We start from the raw sequence: 19,159 nt of genomic DNA, 5'->3' as shown, positions 1-19,159 counted from the left end.
TCCTCCAGGACTTTCATTGGACACCCCTACTCTAGCCTTTCCGCTCTGGAGTCTGGGTTTATATCTGGTCAAAAGTGGGAATAACAGCACTCTGAGTTGACTTAATTTTGCTGAGGAAATGGTTTGAGCCGCTAATGTAATAGTGGCCAGTAGCCCACATCCCAAACAGCTATAGGCAGTATTAAAAATTAGTTGGAAGTGCATGCAGAATGGATTGCTCCACCTCCCTATTAGGGTTGAGCTGGACTTGTATGGTTTTGTTGGGATTCGTAGATTGTTGAGGCCAAGCCCATCTCTGCTGTTTACACAGTAATCCTTCCCAAAATATGAGAGAGAGAGAGAGAGAGAGAGAGAGAGAGAGAGAGAGAGAGAGAGAGAGAGAGAGAGAGAGAGAGAGAGAGAGAGAGAGGGAGTCAGGTTTCATGTTTTTTTTTAACTTCAAAAGCAAGTAGGAAAGTGCAGGTAACGCTTGGTATAGAAATAAATGATGTTTTTTTCACGATGGCTCTTGGCAGAAATTCTTTGTTAAAAAATGAGGCCTCTCTCTTCGGCAGCAAAATAAAAAGGGAACTCCCTGTGCTTTCAATGTGATGAGAATCGGAAGTCTAGCAGCGTTCAGACTTGCTTCTCAGGTAATTCCCAGTTGAGCGGACTCCTTAGCCTCATTCGCTGAACTAGTCACCCAAGTTTTATAACCTAAATATAATGATTACACTTTAAAAGAATAGTCCAGCATTGCCATGAAGCCCATTACATTCATTGCTATTCTTGTGATGTTCCATTATCTACTGGACTAGAAGGGTCATTGCACAATAAGAATATCACATTTGTTATTTAGATGTTACTCTTATGTATCTGAACAACATACCGATTGGAATCTCTTTGCATTTGTGGCTATTAGTTTAAAGCATTACCAATGTGTTACAAAGAAACCTAGATTGAAGATCAATAATCTGAAGACGCTGGAAGCCGAAGCATTCAGGCGGATTAATATAGTTTTTAACAGTGCTTGGATTTCATCCTTTGGGATGTACCCTCACTTGTAAACAGTGTTCATTTTGTGATTTCATTTTTGTGGTGACATTATTGTTCCCAGCAAAGAGCCTCATTTTGAGCCTGAATGATCTGGCAGTTTTCTTGTGAATGCAGCTGGTCAAGTGGAACTCAGTTAGGGTTTTGCAAGACGAATGATCCCGGATGCTACAGGAGATCTTCCAACATCTTGTAGAGTGCCCGATGGATTGCTTAAACTGCACACATAGGTGGGGTATTTATTTATTTATTTTTATCAGGAAAGTATTCATTATTCCTGGAAGGAATAAGAGATCACCCTTCTTGTCTAATCTCGATATATGAGCCCTGATTCATTTGTTTTTGCCTCAAGCAAAAATCCATCAATGTGCTGAAAACCCACAGTAACATCTCTCAATTGTTTCTCTGAAATATAACCTGGGCAAATCCACAGAGAGCAAATTGTATGTCTTTGTTAAAAATAAGTGTCCTAGTTTCAAAGACATCTGATCCTCCTGCCCTTTGTCTCCTCTCTCTCTTTCATGAAACACTTAACTGAATCCAAATTCATATCTGACATGTAATATACAAATGTATAATTTCCCACTCAAAACATTTCCCCCCTGCGAAAATGACAATTGAGTTCTGGGCTACGGCTCAAATTTAAAGAGGTTTTTTTATTGCGACTACAATAGAAAGTTGGAGTGCTCGTCAGTGCAATGAAAACACTTCTAAACGATTCAGCACTAAATCTAGTACAACAGATTCTAGTGACAGGCTGAATTTACAAAGCATCGCAGAGACGTCACACAGACTAAAGTGGATTAGCTTGAGGAAGACATGACTCGCTGAGTTTCCACACACAGCCTGTGATTTTGAAGTGCTGTATCCAATTTCAAGAAGATGTGTCAAATGTTAGCGCTAGGATATGATTGCAGAGGAAATAGATAAGACTTCAGTGCACGCTGCTACTTTAGAATTGGATGTTGTTGGCTTACCAGTTTGTTTACACGACATAAGAGTTTACCACCGTACTGTCTGCACTGTATTTTTGCAGTTTTTCCTATGCATTTCCCATAGTTTACCCTGTTTATTAATATGCATTATCATACTTAATTATTCTTTACAGTGCTTACCTATGCTTTATGACACTGTGCTGTGCTTTTCCCATACTAAACTTTTATAAGGGTCAATCGTTCATGTATTGCTTTTATGGAAGATGACAAAATTGCAATTCTACCCTGTGTGATGCTTTTAGATCTACAACCAAGTGTCAGAATTTTCAAATCATTATGCCCCTGAAATGCCTCTAAGTAATGATAGACAGGTTGAATTTGTTTACCTTGGTTTGCCATATGCTTTACTATACCATGCAATTCTTAGTTATGCTTCCCTTTTACAACGGATGCACAAGCTTCCCCTAGCCTTGACTCACTCTGGCGGCTCTGTGCTGTTTACCTACAGCAGCAGCAGGGAGAATGAATGTCACAAGTGGGCTCTGCTTTATCTCAAGGAAGTAAAGGAAAGAACTGAGGTCTTAAACCCAAAAGCCTAGTGCATTAACACACAGCAGAGCAGGCCACTGTGTATTTATTAATCATGAACGTACTGTACACCTATTACTTCAACCACATTGAGAGAAAAAGGGTGCAAATACTATATATCTCACTGTGAGCACATTTTTGTAAAATGTCGTTTTGCGTCATGTTTGAGATGTCTGTTAAGCGTGGGGAAGGGCTGAAGAACGTAATGTTTTGTGGAAACGTTTGAAGATTGTGAACAGACATACCACAGGGGTACACCAGCAGTGCTGAATAGGCACGAAATCACCCTACTGCTGCAGGAAAGCTGTTGAAAATGTGACTGCGCTAGCCGTGGTTCTGAAACTTTCATTGTGGGTTTTTTTTGCGACAAAATGTATCTTCATCTAACTTGGAAACAGATTTGTAGTCTGTATATTTTTTAAATGAACCGTATTTATTTTAGTTGGACCATGTTTCCACGCTGTATGGCTTATCCAGGAACCCAAGTCTACTATTCTACCGCCATCTAGCGACCCTTACTAGCATTACATAAATACCTTCCCCGTGTGAACTATTGTACAGCTGTGGCCAAAAGATCTGCATCACCAACATTTTTAGGATTGGGATACAATTTTTAAAAAAGAAACTATGAACAATTAAGATATGTTGTATACATAATGTAATCAAAGAAACTACAAAAGGATATGGAAGCCATTTCATGTTAGATTTCAAATAGATTTTAATTCCTTAACTAGTTAACCATTGATCTCAAAGAAAAGGACACTGGAGATACAACCACGTTTGACATTTACCTTTGAGGCCATTCATTTCGCTACAACAGCTGTATAACATGTTTCTTGAGCGAGCAAAACAGAACGTATGTAGTGTATGAATTTTCCCCTTGATATGAAGCAATGTGAGCCAGTAGAAGCGGCTGTTTTTAAGTTTATACAGTTCGTCGGCGGTTCCCCGTTTCACTTGGAGCTGGTGTACTTGGTGACGGCTTTGGTGCCCTCGGACACGGCGTGCTTGGCCAGCTCTCCGGGCAGCAGGAGGCGCACGGCGGTCTGGATCTCCCGGGAGGTGACGGTGGAGCGCTTGTTGTAGTGAGCCAGGCGGGACGCCTCGCCAGCTATGCGCTCAAAAATATCGTTCACGAAAGAGTTCATGATGCCCATCGCCTTGGAAGAGATGCCGGTGTCGGGGTGGACCTGCTTCAGCACTTTGTACACGTAAATGGCGTAACTCTCCTTCCTGGTCTTCCTGCGTCTCTTATCCCCTTTCTTCTGGGTTTTCGTGGCTGCCTTTTTGGATCCCTTTTTCGGTGCGGGCGCAGACTTCGCTAGTTCGGGCATATTCCTGATACTCGGTCGGCTGATCACTCTCCGCTGTGAATATTTTTTGTTTTGCTGTCGCGCAATGCGGGACCGCTACGCCCTTCGCCCTTTGTATTTATCGACGTTGAATGCAAATTAGATTTGTGTTTGCTCGTTTTGATTTGCTGATACGCATCACGTTTTTAATTGGTTGTTTCGCTGCTATACATTTTAATCCATAGGAATCCTTCCGAGGGTGGAAGTAAGCAAAGACAGAGTCTCTGTTTCACAGGAAAGCAAACGTAGAAGGAAAATAAGCATATTATTTGTAATTGCAAAACCGATAAATACGCGCACGCAGTATGTCTGGACGAGGAAAGACCGGCGGTAAAGCCCGTGCTAAAGCCAAGTCTCGCAGCTCCAGAGCCGGACTGCAGTTCCCTGTCGGGCGTGTCCACAGGCTGCTGAGGAAAGGGAATTACTCCGAGCGCGTCGGCGCTGGAGCCCCGGTCTATCTGGCCGCTGTGCTCGAATACCTGACCGCCGAAATCCTGGAGCTGGCTGGCAACGCCGCCCGGGACAACAAGAAAACCAGGATCATCCCCCGTCACCTGCAGCTCGCTGTCCGCAACGACGAGGAGCTCAACAAGCTGCTAGGAGGAGTCACCATCGCTCAGGGAGGAGTGCTGCCCAACATCCAGGCCGTGCTGCTGCCCAAGAAGACCGAGAAGCCAGCCAAGAGCAAGTAAACCAGCCTGACGCACCGAGGAACAAGAGCAAAACAAAGGCTCTTTTAAGGGCCGCCTGGATAGGAATGCATTCCATGTATACCACCTCAATATGTCTCGTTGTATGTTTTTATTTTGTTATTCTACCTACTGCAGCAGTAAGAGTTTTTTTTTTTTTTTTTTTTTTTTTGTACTGAAGACGCTGAAAAAAATGCAATGTTTTAAAAATGATGTATAGCGTTTAAAAAAAAATGGTGCACGCAGAATAAATATGAAGCATTCTATTTTCATGTCGTGTGTGTATCGATAACAGGCGTCAAGCCCGCATTCTTCTGATACATCAATGCTTTGCACCAGCCCACCCCTTTGGCCGGTCAATAGCGTTGGAATCAGTTCCAAACTGTCACAAGGAATAAACAGCACGCACGTTTACACACCTGAGTGCTGTTTCATTCTGTCCTTTTCCTGTCACACCAGCCAGACATGCATATTTCTGAAGTTTACTGCAGCACTGAAATATTTAATACAATATTGACAATTTTTTATTATATATATATATTTTTTTACATAACTTATTTTGAAAATAAAATGACTGTTCAGTTTCTTTACTTCTCAAGGAGGGGGAAAAAAGGTCATTAGTACAATAATTATAATCAAATTACTTAAAATAATCTGAATTACTTAATTACAAGTTATCTTGAGTGTAATTTAAATAGCACAAATAAATACTGGGAATTCTCCACATTCCTTTGGGCTATGTGTTCTGCAGTAGCCACAATATTGTGCTCTATATAGGCTCAAATAATTTGTTTTACTAAACAACACATACAACTATAAAGGATGAGTGGCACAAGGCTGTGAAGGACTCAAACACATTAACTGTGCCAGTTCCTGCTGTAGCATTGCCAAGCAAATCCACTTTTATTGGTATTTGTACCAACAGTTCTTTAAATCACTCAACTATATTACCCAAGAATTCCCCATTTCAGTACTGCATCCCCTAATCAGCCACTCTGCTCACTTTCACCAGTTTATAGAAAGAAGTGCTGAAAGTTCCTGTGGGCCTGGCTCTCCTCCTCACCCCCGTACTGAATAGTACATCCACAATGGGGCAAAACAAACTCAAAACATTAGAGGGGGGACAGCATGCTGGTATTGTACCAGATTAACAAAGACTTGACATGGTTGCCTTTAAATAAACACACAACCATTTTCTTTCCAAACATCTTTCTAAAACTTTTTTTTAAGTCAAAAATGACGCTTTTCCATTGTTCACACAACAGCAAGTTGCTATCGGTCAGCACTCTGCCCATCGAGGTACCCCTCTGTTTTCATATCGTTCAGACCCAGATCCTCGTTCTGTTCAAAGGTGCGCTCGTAATGTTCGATCTTCATCTCTGGGTCTGGATCGGGGGCATACACATTCTACAGAACAAAAAGAAAACAAAACCTCCATTTTATACACATGCAGCAGTAACGGATCTATGTGTTTAATCACAATCTTTTGCTCTCAGTTTAAAATGTTTGAATGAACTGTGTATAGGACCAACATCTTTGCAAACCATCTATAAATTCTCAAAGTTGCAAATCCATATTGGAAATTAAAAGGAGGAAATCCCTAATCACGTATTACATGAGTGTTGCCAGACAGTGTACCCCAGTCAGCAAACCACAAATCAAGCTGGAGCCACCAAGACTCCAGCAATCTGGTCCAGATTCCCAGCACAACACTCTAAACCCCAATAATGGAACCAGCTTGCTCTAGAATGATGCCATGGAACAGTAACACTGGCAGGGGTCCTCCTGGGTACAGGGTGGCATGTACTTCACTGGGCACCCCAAGATCATTCATTACCTGAAGGTAGCTGCTCCCCGCTGGGTCATCCAGGACAATGTGTGCATCCAGCTCTAGGGCAATGATCTGGAAACAGACAACAGGTTTAGTTCAGAGACACCAGGTAATGGAAGAGATTTTTCAATGTATTTGCAGGACAGCTTGCTGCACTCTCTCCAGTATTAAACAGGGCTCACCTGGTCGATCTTTTTGCCAAAGAGCTGTAGTTTTCCAGCCAGGTCTGGGTTGGAGCTGTCTCCCAGGGTGAACGGGTTTTTGGAAACAATCTTAGAAAAAAAAACAAAAAAAAACAAACAAATTCGATCAGCGACTCTTGTCCAATATCGCACTGAAAGAGGTACACGCAATCGTGCCCATGCTTGTTTTAAGTGCCAATGGAAGCGATATACCTACCAGGTGTTTGATGTCTTTGAGCAGCCCCTCCAGAGTGGTGAACTTGCCTCCCACTGCTGCCATCCCCAACTCAAACTCCAGCTCTGGGATGAGAATACTGCACGTCTCCGACTGGACCAGGTGGGTAAACAAGACAAGGGAAACCAAAAACACCATCACAACATCCACCTTGAACAGGGCAGTGCAGAATAACTCTGACAACCGCACATAATTCACACTACAAACCTCCTAACTAGGGATTGTGGTCCTAAAACATGCTTGATGCGCAGGACAGAAAGCACCTTAAGAAAGACACTTCTTTTACACAGTGATGAGCGGGTGGAATGGGTTACCAAGCCATGCTGTTGACGCTAAATCAACTGGGATCCTTGAAGACCAAGTTTTGAGATCAATTAGCTTCTAGGAACCAGAAAAGCGTTGATGGGCGGGAACGGCCTGCTCTTGTTCGTAACTCGTTTCAAGTTATAAAAAGCTTCAGGCAGACGGGTTACCTTCAGGAGATCTCTGGTCATGTCTGAAGGGTCAGTGATGTGCAGGGTTATCTTGGTCCCCTGCTTCTCAGTGGCTCCTCCAGATTTCACCTGGAACAAACAAATCTAGGTTGGGTGGAGAACTAGCAATATAAGTGCAATACAAAAATCAACCCATTAATCACACACACACACACAGATTCTCACTTGTTATATAACAGTTATTAACACATGACATAACCATCTACCCAGCTCCACTGGGTCTAACCTCATTGGTCCGGTGTCCACAGGAGTCACAGTTGGTTGCCATAATGATGACCTCCTTGAAATGAGGGATTTCTGATGCAATCTGTTAAGGAAGAAGGCTTTTCCAGAGAACACCCCCTGCAACTGGCTTCTCATCTTTCGGCACTCCCTGCATGCAGGCAGCAGTGCAGAGCAGCACACACCTGGACCTTCGTCTAAAAGGATACGCACAAGTTTCATGTTGGTAGAAGCGGGAGCGTTGCATTCTGGACAGTTGGTGTTAAACTGCAGTACCTGGAGAGGAGAGGGGGGAGATCCTCAAGACACTGAGCTGCTTTAGGTAACTAATGCAAATTGATATAGAAGCGTTTTGCAGCTGCATTAAAAGGTGCAGTAACTTTATTAAAAATTGTTCTCTTCTTAGACTCTACATTTACGTTCGGAAGACAAAACACAATGTGATCCAAAGACAGCGCCATGGTCAGGTATGGGTTACCTGTCCGAAAGGTGTACGCAACGCTGCCGAGCAGCAACAAGCCGTATACTGGAATACACACAATTTCTTATGAGACAGCGAACTGCAACTCCACTGCGCAGGAAAGACACTCACTTCATTTCTCATGTCTTCAATGGTGCTCCCGGGCTTCTCTTCCACCTGCTCCTCCTCCTCCTCCTCTTCATCATCGGCCTTTTACAAAACACACACAGACAATACCAGTGAAAACATACCCAACGTGAATTCAATTAGACACACTTCTTCACTGGTTTGTAAATGAAAAAGGCCAATGACCATTCAAATTTTAAAAAAATATGTGTGTGTGTGTGTGTGTGTGTGTGTGGACCAGGTTCATCTGGTCCAGGTAGTGATTAATAGACTTTTGGATAATCAGTCTGCTCTGGACACTTTTCTTGTTGGGTTCTTGGCTCTGAAGTTTAGCCCGCTCCATTAATTTTGGGGATCCTTCATCTGTATTCATTTAGAGCAGGGGTGGCCAATCACAGTCATGGAAGGCTATTCCAGTCCTGGTTTTCGTTCCAACCCTGTTCTACAGGTGTTCAACTGAACCCATTAAACCTCCATCCAGACCCTGAAGTGATTAATTATATCACGTTACTGGTTAAACCTGGAGTGGAACGGTCCTCCAGGACCGTGATTGGACACCCCCTCCCCGATTGACAGTTCAAACTGAATGAACCGGTCACCGAAGGAGCAGGACAGAATAAGCCGCGCTGACCCACCTTCAAGCCCAGCTGGACGTCGTGCTGTGTGGTTCTCTTGTAGTGAGTGACTGTCAGTGCCTCGTCTTTCTGAGGAGCGAAGGGGTTCTCAACAAAGCTGTTCCCAGAAGAGTCGTCAATGATCTGCACAGAGAAAGCAGTGTCTTTAATGCCAGCCCCACTCATCTCTATAGTCACTCTTTTTTTGGGGTGGGTTTCCATCAGATTAACTCACCAGCGTGAACGGAGTCTCCACATCTTTCAGCTTGATCAATTTCTCAATGAACTCCTCGATCTTTGCAGCAACTTCAGGGGCTGTCGCCTAGATGCAGGAAAAAGTTACATTAAAAAAACAGAAATGCTTGAATCTGCTGGATTTACACTATATTACTGCAATTTTATTAACACAATTAAGACTGAGATTTTCCTTCACATATCCTGCCTTGCCCACATATCATGTGCTGGCCTAGCCAACATCTCAACTCAGGGATGGGAATGAGACTCCCACTGCATAGCAGTCCGAGCTATTCCTGGTTTTACAAAGAACACCCTGAGCTTGTTACCTGTTCACTGTGGCTAATCAAGCTCGTAGTAAAACCTGGAATGGGCGAAACTGCTATGCAATAGGGGTCCTATTTCCATCCCTGGAGTTGTATTCAGAGCAGGTCTGTTTGCATTATTTCTATACATTTCCCCATCACAATATTATATATCAGGGACTGGCAAATCTTTATTTTGACCTTCCTGAGAGCCTGGTCCTGCTCCAGTCCAGACACCGCTCTGTCAATCAGCCCCTCGACAGTGGACAGAGCTGCCAGAAAATAGAATACAGTGTCAGTGGCTGTCAGGAAGACACAAGCAAGCAGTTACAGGTATCATTCAATAATTGAGACCTTTCGGAGGTCACACTGGTTCAGTTAAGTGATTTAGGGTACAGGTTGAACAAGAACCGGTTCTGTGCATCCCTGTTGTACACTATATGGGTGAAATCTCAGTCCAATACAACAGCAAGCGTACCAACAAGGACTGCATGACAAGCTGGGGTACACCACGCATGTCTGTGTTGCAAACTGAAGAAACTGGCCATGCACAAGTAATTAAAACTAAACAGCAATTTAAAAAATGGCATCACTACTCACATCCTTTTTGCGTGAAGGGTGGAATTTCGAAGTCCAGCTCTGGGATTCTGGTTGTGGCGCTGTCTGATTTTATAACCTCTCGGTTCATATCCTGCCCAATTCCAAGAACAACAAGAGCTGAGTGAACACAGGCGATATGCTGGTGTGTGTGTGTGTGTGTGTGTGTGTGTGTGTGTGTGAAGGGATGGAAATAACACTCCTACTGCACAGTAGTTTCAGGTGTTAGTATGTGCTTGATCAGCCATGGGGTAGAGGTAACACGCTCCGGTGTGTCTTGCTGAACTCACAGTAAAACCAGGAATGGATCTCACTGCAATGCAATGGCAGTCTTGTTCTCATCCCAGGTACATCACCTTTGGTACATTTTTTTTTAATTGAACACAGTTGTGTGAACTCTACAGGGTTTGAGTTGCCCTGCCACTTTGGGGGGATGGCACGACACACCTATGCATTACAAAACTGACACACCAATGGGAAACTCAACATGGTAGAACTGTGCACTCAGTGACTGCAGGCGATATGATAAGGCGATACGATCAGCATATAAAGGCCAGCGTACCTGCTTGGTCTTGACGGCCAGGGTGTAGATAACTCCCTTCTCCTGGATCTTCCCTGCTGACTGGATCTCTGTGTTGGACCCACCGCAGCTGTCACAGGTGAAGGAGCTGATGATGACCTCCTTGAAGAAGGGGATCTTAGTCAGCAGGAGGCGAGTGGTCCCCTGGAACACGGGCAACAGGGGAAGAAGGAATTAGTCACTTAATGGGTCTGTTGAACAGCAGCGTTAAATGCATGCGAAATGGAAATTCTTTACAGATCACTAGTAAACTGCATCTGAGAAACATCCTAGGAAAAGTCTATTTGGGATTGGCATCGTCCTATACCATACGGTTTATATAGCTTCTGGGTAGTTCGCGATTATAAAATAATACTATGTTTAAAAGCTTACTAAAGAAATTTAAATTTAAAGCGGTGGTTAATTAGTTTATTTTATTTTTATTTTATTTTTTTACAGCAGACTTGCGTATGAAATGAAATGTTGTTCGTGTTTCATATAGCGGTTTACATTATGAATTGCCACCTGTCCCAGTGTTTCGTCCTGGTTTTCAGGAAGGTGCCGCAGGATTTTTACAAGCCTTCCCAAGACACTATTAAGACTCTATTAAGATTCAACATCCATGTACAGAAGATTAGTAAAACACCACCACTATCCCGTGAATTAAGCACAAGTTAAATCTACTACATTAATGCAAATAGACGCACAACGTGAAGTGGCTGTCAGTCCTTTATAACATTATCAATGTTACCTACTAGACTAAAGGATTTCTCGAGTTTAAATTGTTCACAACGGCCCTTCTGTTCAGGTGTCCCGTTTTTGTTGTTACAGAGACCCTATGCTGTCTAAAACGCCTCTTCTTACATTCTGAAAGCAGCTCATACAGAGGCTCTCTATAACAGTAGGTCGTTGATCTTCATCGTCAGCACTGATCTCCTTAAAAATCGCTTTCGAACCCGATCCGCGGACCTCTTCCTCTCCGATAACCGACATGGTTAAACGTTGGAAATGACTTTGCCTAAAGCACGTCTGTGATTCACGGAGGCTGGATTTCAGCAGAACCCAAGAGCACCAACTTCCTTCCAGACGATTCTCTTTCTGCTCTCTCTGAGCAGCGGAACACGTGCTTCTTCCTTTGCAGGAACCCGGAATCAGACGCGACAGCCACGCCCCCTACCCACGCAATCCACGCCCCGTGCTTCCAACAAACTCGCTCATTTTTAACCAGCAGGGGGAGACAATGTTTACCTCCAATCCCGCGTTTGCAACACTATTGATTTCAAAGGAGCACAGTCTGTATGTTCTCAATGCGGTGCGCTTGTTAACATTACATGCAACAAGCAAGAGGACTCTGCACTCATCAGGACCAGTTTAAACCCCAGCAGCGAGCCGACCAGACCAGTGCTTGATTGGCTTAATTTGTCTTTAAGAGAGACGTGCATGCAGACTTGTACCGGCTGTGCACTCTGCCTCATTCGGGGTCTTATCACAGGTGTTGCTACAGGCTGTATACAAGCTACCACATTGTGGCCAGTTCCCATTTCTTCAGAATGAGCAAACCCTCAAAGTCCGACCTACCTTCTCTTCAGACTTAGAAAAGGGGCAGGGTGTAAGCAAACCAACCAATCACACCCCTGCATGGGATTAGAGCTTTCAGATCCCTTCGAAATTTCAGCACATCCTGGGGAAATTAGAGGCCAGTCCCGGGGAAGTTTTTGTGCTTGTGTCAAAGCATTGATTTGTGTTTTACATGCGCATTCTTCCACATTCAGTCATATATATGCGGTTCATTGTATAACTTACCCCCAGGGAAATTCCCATGGACTATAAGGACGTGTTAATAGCGTGTCTTGCCAGTTGGACAACCTAAATACACGGTAGTGTGATTTACCTTTGAATGTGTTTTGTTTTCCATTTGAACTGTCTATATGCGGGACGTGGCTGGGACTAACATTATCAAATTTAAAATGCCCATCTTAGACCCATTGATATTTGGGCCCCGTTTAAAAGCAAGTGTAAGGACCCGTTTTCTGAATTGAAGAACAAAACTCTAATGATATTAAAGCCATTTGTATCTTGCTGGGTTCTTTCTTGTGAAAGTGTTTTCATTTCCTTCCCATGAACGTTCCTGTGGACTTGCACTTCTTGTTAAACTGGGGTCAACCCTAGACTCAAAGCTTAATTCGATACTTGCTATTAGATTTCATTATGAATAATATATTTTTTATATAGTAGACATTTCCGTAGTTAAAATGATGTACCCCATTTACACACGGTTAATAATAATAATAATAATAATAATAATAATAATAATAATAATAATAATAATAATACCAAACGTTATTCTCAAAGAAAGCCAAGGATCGGGTGCCATTTGCTTTATGACATCATCACATGTCAAATTGTTTATGTATAAACAATGTTTTAGTGTGTGCTGCCTTCAAAACGGTACAGTTGTTTAAATGTACAAAAATGCAGGGATACACACACACACACACACACACACACACACACACACACACACACACACACACACACACACACACACACACACACACACACACACACACACTTTACCCTTTCATTCCCTTGCAAGAAATGCATGCAGTACAGAGTGGCTTCAGCTGAGGGAACACAACAAAGCCACTCTTTCACAACAGTGCTGTGGCAAGTGACAAGTGACAAGTGTCGTTCATTTATACTGAAACACATAGCAATTTAGACAGCAGGCTATGAATATCTTTTGTAATGAACGAGCAATTTCCTCTGGTGCCTGTGAAAGTTTCCAGCTTGAACACAGTAAGTCATTTGCAATTACGTGGAAATGGGTATCCCCTATAATCCAGCGTTACAGATACAAATCAAAGCGCCTACCATTACATTATAAAGGGGTATAGGACCGCTAGGGACAGCAACTCTGATTCCATGCATATAAATTGGAGGACGAGTCACCAATCCCTATGATACCACCTGCAGTTCCTTCAAGGATGTAATGGGTAGAAATTCACAGCCAAGTCTGTTCTGCACAATGGCTTATAACACATGTGTCTGCACACCCGGCACCTTCAATTAAAGTAGCTATGACGGAACCAGGGAGAAGCAGCGTTTTCAATGATGCGAAACGCATGAAAACATTACCGTACCAGGTTACTGGGTCACGTGAGCGCTAGTCCATTTACACGACAGTGTGTACTGATGTGGCAGGTTGGACTGTTTTAGGTAACACTTTGCATTGTCTCTAATTACTGTGTATCTACATAGAAGTTAAAATGCATGTGCACCTGCACAGCACTACAGTGTTATTAAGCAGATTTGCAATGTACATCTTTTTGCACGCTAACCCGTTCTGATACAATTGTGTTCTTAACATAGTGCAAAAAGTTGTACACATTAAGTGCATTGTAACCCTGCATAACAGCATTGTAATGGTGTGTAAGTAAAGCAGCCTCTATGTAAATACAGAGTGACTGGAGGCACTTCATGCTAAGCGCGCCTCTGTTGTACTGGGTTTGATCACATCCACGCAGGTACAAGTTTGAATACCCATTCCATCAGATATCGCTGCGGAAACGTTTATTCTCATTTTGAGTGGTTGGGATTTATTTCCTGTAATTCTGCTTCATCGATTCCTTTCTTTTTACCTGTAAAAATAAATAAATCAATTAATTAATTAATTACAAATGTTACCAATAATAATTACAAGGCTGATACCTTTGTCATGTCATGTGCCCTAAACTTAAGCAACTACAATAAAACTGGTTTGGATTGCAATGCAGTTTAAGGAAGTGTAACCTAAAATCAGGCTCCAATTTGTATCTCATCTAACCAGATCTCTACTGTCAATGGGTATGAGTGTGTGTGTGTGTGTGTGTGTGTGTGTGTGTGTGTGTGTGTGTGTGTGTGTGTGTGTGTGTGTGTGTGTGTGTGTGTGTGTGTGTGTGTGTGTGTGTGTGTGTGTGTGTGTTCCAGATTACCTATGAGCAGACTAGGTTTCAAATCAGATTTCCTGTTCAAAACATTCCTTTAAATTGTCATTGGTCAAGAGTCAAAAAGCCATTTCCAAACTTTTGCTCTGATGAATTCATTCATATCAAACATTGTGTTCTAGCTGCTGATCCTAAACTATACCATCAGTTTGTTAAACAAGAACTTGATAAGTCCCACTTTTTGAAACAAATGTCCTGGCTGCTTCAGTTAACATGCTGCTAACATTATGAATCATTTACTGTTCATCCAAAGCTATAGTTATAAATATCACCATGTGCAATGGCACAAGTCTGATTCGCCTTTTTATATTCTGTGACTGATTCTGTGATCCCCAGATCAGGGACTCTTCAATAGCTAAATGAAAGCGTTTTTTTATATCAAAAGGACATCACAGAGAACTCAGCTATTCTGTAGTTTTGTACCTTCCAAAAAGACTTCAAGGAAATGTATAGAAATGGAGACGCCAATAAAGGGTAGCGGCTGCTCTGTTAGCTTACCTTCTCTCTTCGTTTTGTAATACCACCACATGATGATGATGAAGATGATGATGCAGATGCACAATGCAACTGGTATAAAAATCTGGATCCACAAAGAAGTTTGATCAGCTAAAACTGCTAAAACAGAAATAAAAGAAAATGTCAACGGCTACTCTCTTCAATCCTGAGCTTCTCTCAGCCCTAGTTTGGTGCGTTTCCTTGCTCTCCATGCCTATGCAATGTATTTACTCTCGGTTACCATGCTTTTTAACCATGCTTCTCCATACGTTTGACCGTGTTTCGCTTCACTCTTCTCTGCTTTGTATACTGCTGGCCATGTAAGGTTTTTAGTTTGAAAAGACTGCAAGGGCATTCTGTGGTGTTTGGTGGAAGCATAGGTGGTCAAAATGCAGAAAAACGATGTTGCTATTGCATGACATGGTTACCATTGGTGGCAACCTCATATGGGGACGGATACCAAAAAAACTTCACATGGGGACACATGGAAGACGCAAATGCATGATAGCCTCATATGAGGATGCCATTTTTTCAAAAAAAAAAATTCATGCATGAAATGGTTAAAAAGGCAATACATTTAATAATAATAATAATAATAATAATAATAATAATAATAATAATAATAATAATAATAATAATAATAATAATATATAATAATAATCTTTTTTTTTTATATAGCACCTTTCTTCGTGGACCACCATCACAAAGTGCTTTACAAGATACCAGACTAGGGTGTGTGAGCTATGCTTCCACTGCAGAGTCACTTACAACAACGTCTCACCTGAAAGATGGAGCACAAGAAGGTTAAGCGACTTGCTTGGGGTCACACAATGAGTCAGTGGCTGAGCTGGGATTTGACCTCCTGGTTACAAGCCAGTTTCTTTAACCACTGGACCACATAGTGGTTAACGAGTAGAACCTCAATGCAGTGCAGCTGACAAGTGAGCTTGTTTTTTGCTATGTTTTATTTTGCATGGCTCTATAAGAATGCTAATCGATGTGTCTCTTTGTAGCTCTAGCACACTGTATTAGAACTAGATTACAAAACCAGATCTGTAAGTAAAAATAAAAGCAAAACTCACCTGAGCCACACAGCTCCTCTGATCCATTCAGAGCGTGACTGAGCTGCTTCCTGCTCACGTTGTTCTCCACCACACAGGTGTATGTCCTACAGTCTTCATGTGTCACCGCTAACGTCAGGAGCGTGACGTTCTCATCCAAGGCAGAATTCGCCGGAGAGGAAGAATTAAACTCCAGCCAACGCATCTTCATATTTGTTGCTCGAGATGCATTACAGAGCAGGGATACGCGTTCTCCACGACTTGCGCTTCGAGGAGATTGTGTAATAGAGGGCATAGTGACAGGAGCTGCGGATGGAAAGAGAAACAGAGCCAATTATTCTGGAGCATAACTGTGCATTGCAGTTTAAGCTCATATTAAGTTTGATCGCAATCGAATCTCGGCGTGACATCCAGCCAGAGACAGACTGAGTGGCTGGGTGTCTGCTTATCCCCCAGATTCTGATGCTCTTATACAGTAATGCAGACAGACAGTCAGAACTTCGATATAATAACCTGAGATTAAGATACGCTCACTAACTTGTGATAAAGAAGGCCATGCATCCCACACAGAGGATACCAAGAATACTGTGTTCCCCAGTGACAATCAGATCATTCCTATAGAGCCAGTTGTAAAGCGCAATGGTCTGGACTCCTGTTCTCCTCGTCCTGTCAGGATGCTAACCTTCGATATAGAGCTGGATCTCCGTGTTCTCCTCTAAGCCGTCGTTTGTAGTGATGGTGATTACATAGAGCCCTTCATCGGAGAATGTCAGCTTTTTCAGCAGTATGGAGCCATTACTGAAGTGTTCTGCCCTCTTCTCGTAGTTAGTGAAGAAGGGTGAAGATAATGCTTTGTTTGGGAAATCGTACACTTTCCTGGTACTCTGCCCTTGCTTCAGCTTCCACGTTATATCTAGTAGCTTTGCGTCATTGGACAGACTGTAATTCACAGAGAGAAGGACAGATTCTCCTACTGCTCCATACAGCGTTGCATGTTCAACTTTGACCTCCAAAGGGCCAGTGGATACTGGAGAAGAAGAAGAATAATAATAATAATAAGAATAAGAAGAAGAAGAAGAAAAGAAGAAGAAGAAGAAGAAGAAGAAGAAGAAGAAGAAGAAGAAGAAGAAGAAGAAGAAGAAGAAGAAGAAGAAGACAGCATTTTGGTAACAAAAAGTAGATTTTCAATCAAATAACTATACTAATGGCCTCTTTAAGAACAGCCTGATAATCAGCTTCTGTGAGTCTCAGTTTCACTTTTAGAGTAAATAAAGACGCTGTATATTATTCTATTTTACGGGAACTAAAATAACCTGTAACACCAGAGTCACAAGATCAAGGTTTTCAAGCAACCCCGTTTAAGAACTATTAAGAAACAAGGATCAAGAGACAAATGTTTGAAAAGCGATTTTATCACAACCTGGAGTTTAATATGAATGAAGTTTCATACCACAGCCGGTCTAACAAGCAATAAATAAATAAATAAATAAATAACAAAAACAAACACCCACACCAAAGCTTTCAAGGCAAAACAAATAATATGTGACTAGGTTGAATTACACTGAGCAGAACACATTCATTTCCTTTTCTACAAAAAAAAAAAAAACATATTTCAAGCAGTTCTATTGTAGTTGCAGGTACAAGATGTAGCCTATCAAGAGATAGAGATACACTGTACTGTCCTGCCTGAGTGGGTGGCAGGTTTAGATTTAGAGTATCCTGCCTAACAGCACCTGTGTTTTCATAGTGCCTTCAGACCTGTTAAAAGCAGCCAGTAGCAGTCAATGTGCTTCTATAATGCAGTCTTACCTGGAACGATGGTGATGAAGATGAAGATGTAGTGCCAGTGTTTGTAGGAATAGCGACACATTTGTGTAAATCTGCATTGGCTGCTTATCAAGCAGGAAGACAAACTCACCTAACAAGTCGAACAAAAAACAAGGTTTTACTGCTGTTTCTCCTGGTACTTTAACACAAATGTATAATGCATTTCCACAAACCAATCCAGCAATAACTAAGAGAGACAACGTACATGAAATAGCTACAGTAAGGCTGATTCTTTACACAGCCAGCCTAGATCCGGGAGTAGAAGTTTAGCCAGTGTATTTTATTACTTTATTGCAACTATCCAAACAGGCAGGTCGCTAGCCCTGGACTGCAGAAGGCACTGTAATCCGGCTTTCCTTGCTTTAGACGCTTTATGCCATACATTTGCTGCAGGATCTGCTCCAATGTGTTACTCCATTGATTCAGTGGATTCAGGGTTTTTTTTTGTTTTTTTTAGTTTTTTGCTCACAAGGCTTTTTCGACCCAGAATTTCCTGGTTATAGCACAGATACCTGGAGAGCAGTGATTGACAGGATAACATTCAATATGGTCTGCAAAAGAGCCAGAAAGAATATATATATATATATATATATATATATATATATATATATATATATATATATATATATATATATTATACATTTGTTAAAAGTATTTTCCCATAAAAAATGCAGTTTTACTGCAAAAAACAGTAAAAAAAAAAAAAAAAAAAAAAATTAAAAAGTTGTAACATTGGTTATCATACTGTTCCAATGATGTAATAAGCATCACTGGAGGTATATGAGAGTGGGTGGCAGGTTTAGATTTATACATGTATGACTGAAAAAAATACAATCAAATCTGTACAAGATGGTTATGATTTAGTGAGCGAGGGATTTCATAAGATTGTCACTTTTGGCAAGACACTTTTCCTCTTTTTAATTGACACCTGTTGTTTCCTTGTGGTTTAATTGCCGAATCCTCCAACCAGAAGAATTAGTATTTGATCACAAAAGCATTCAAGTATTGTGTTTGGTTCCCAGCCCTACACACGTCCCAATGCATCAAGCAATCTTGACATGGTGTTTGATTATACCCTTCTCTACCTGTTTCACACACAGTTCTGTAAACTGTTTATCATTATTGATAAGGGGCTGAGCTCAAAGGGGTCTCATTTACTTTCCTCTGTTCTCCCTCCATCACCATCACGGCTCCCATTGGTGAACTCAAACTGGGCTGTGTCAACATACCCAGGCCTCACCACTGAGACCGTTCAGACAATGGACCCTACTGTAAACTGAAAGCGATTTCAATAGACTTTAAATGTGTTGCAATGTTACCAATGACAATGAACAA

At 41.9% G+C, this 19,159-nt stretch overlaps 4 protein-coding genes across 4 annotated transcripts; 1 reads left to right on the top strand and 3 right to left on the bottom strand.

Moving 5' to 3' along the window:
* Nucleotides 1-3,255: 3,255 nt before the first annotated feature.
* Nucleotides 3,256-3,998, bottom strand: LOC121309506 (histone H2B 3). Its single transcript, XM_041242466.1, has one exon. It carries the CDS (start codon nt 3,887-3,889, stop codon nt 3,509-3,511), a length of 381 nt encoding a protein of 126 aa, XP_041098400.1. The 5' UTR covers nt 3,890-3,998; the 3' UTR covers nt 3,256-3,508.
* A 101-nt stretch (nt 3,999-4,099) lies between these two features.
* Nucleotides 4,100-4,862, top strand: LOC121309505 (histone H2A). Its single transcript, XM_041242465.1, has one exon. It carries the CDS (start codon nt 4,213-4,215, stop codon nt 4,597-4,599), a length of 387 nt encoding a protein of 128 aa, XP_041098399.1. The 5' UTR covers nt 4,100-4,212; the 3' UTR covers nt 4,600-4,862.
* Nucleotides 4,863-5,470: 608 nt separating this feature from the next.
* Nucleotides 5,471-11,574, bottom strand: zpr1 (ZPR1 zinc finger). Its single transcript, XM_041242463.1, has 14 exons — nt 11,320-11,574; nt 10,459-10,620; nt 9,900-9,990; nt 9,501-9,571; nt 8,996-9,082; nt 8,782-8,904; nt 8,153-8,230; nt 7,770-7,836; nt 7,565-7,635; nt 7,318-7,407; nt 6,827-6,937; nt 6,610-6,699; nt 6,434-6,499; nt 5,471-6,003 (listed from the first exon to the last, which is right to left on the bottom strand). Exons 1-14 carry the CDS (start codon nt 11,446-11,448, stop codon nt 5,869-5,871), a joined length of 1,371 nt encoding a protein of 456 aa, XP_041098397.1. The 5' UTR covers nt 11,449-11,574; the 3' UTR covers nt 5,471-5,868.
* A 1,254-nt stretch (nt 11,575-12,828) lies between these two features.
* Nucleotides 12,829-18,371, bottom strand: LOC121309502 (hepatocyte cell adhesion molecule-like). The gene is made up of 6 exons (XM_041242462.1): nt 18,337-18,371; nt 17,807-17,915; nt 16,680-17,024; nt 16,019-16,303; nt 14,940-15,056; nt 12,829-14,096 (listed from the first exon to the last, which is right to left on the bottom strand). Exons 2-6 carry the CDS (start codon nt 17,865-17,867, stop codon nt 14,035-14,037), a joined length of 870 nt encoding a protein of 289 aa, XP_041098396.1. The 5' UTR covers nt 17,868-17,915; nt 18,337-18,371; the 3' UTR covers nt 12,829-14,034.
* Between the last annotated feature and the right edge of the window lie 788 nt (nt 18,372-19,159).

Source organism: Polyodon spathula, unplaced genomic scaffold (assembly GCF_017654505.1).
Source record: "Polyodon spathula isolate WHYD16114869_AA unplaced genomic scaffold, ASM1765450v1 scaffolds_1298, whole genome shotgun sequence".
Taxonomy (NCBI): Eukaryota; Metazoa; Chordata; class Actinopteri; order Acipenseriformes; family Polyodontidae; genus Polyodon; species Polyodon spathula.
This window is presented reverse-complemented; position numbering and strand designations above follow the sequence as displayed.

Bases quoted from the DNA above. Each gene is read 5' to 3' on its own strand.
- LOC121309506 (XM_041242466.1), bottom strand. From the start codon at position 3,889: ATGCCCGAACTAGCGAAGTCTGCGCCCGCACCGAAAAAGGGATCCAAA.
- LOC121309502 (XM_041242462.1), bottom strand. From the start codon at position 17,867: ATGTGTCGCTATTCCTACAAACACTGGCACTACATCTTCATCTTCATC. The intron at 17,025-17,806 runs GTAAGACTGCAT...CTTCTTCTCCAG, and splicing joins CTTCATCACCATCGTTCCAG to TATCCACTGGCCCTTTGGAG. The intron at 15,057-16,018 runs GTGAGTTTTGCT...TTTCTGTTTTAG, and splicing joins AGAGGAGCTGTGTGGCTCAG to CAGTTTTAGCTGATCAAACT.
- zpr1 (XM_041242463.1), bottom strand. From the start codon at position 11,448: ATGTCGGTTATCGGAGAGGAAGAGGTCCGCGGATCGGGTTCGAAAGCG. The intron at 10,621-11,319 runs GTAAGAAGAGGC...CCCGTGTTCCAG, and splicing joins GTATGAGCTGCTTTCAGAAT to GGGACCACTCGCCTCCTGCT. The intron at 6,938-7,317 runs GTAACCCGTCTG...CACCTGGTCCAG, and splicing joins TGACCAGAGATCTCCTGAAG to TCGGAGACGTGCAGTATTCT.
- LOC121309505 (XM_041242465.1), top strand. From the start codon at position 4,213: ATGTCTGGACGAGGAAAGACCGGCGGTAAAGCCCGTGCTAAAGCCAAG.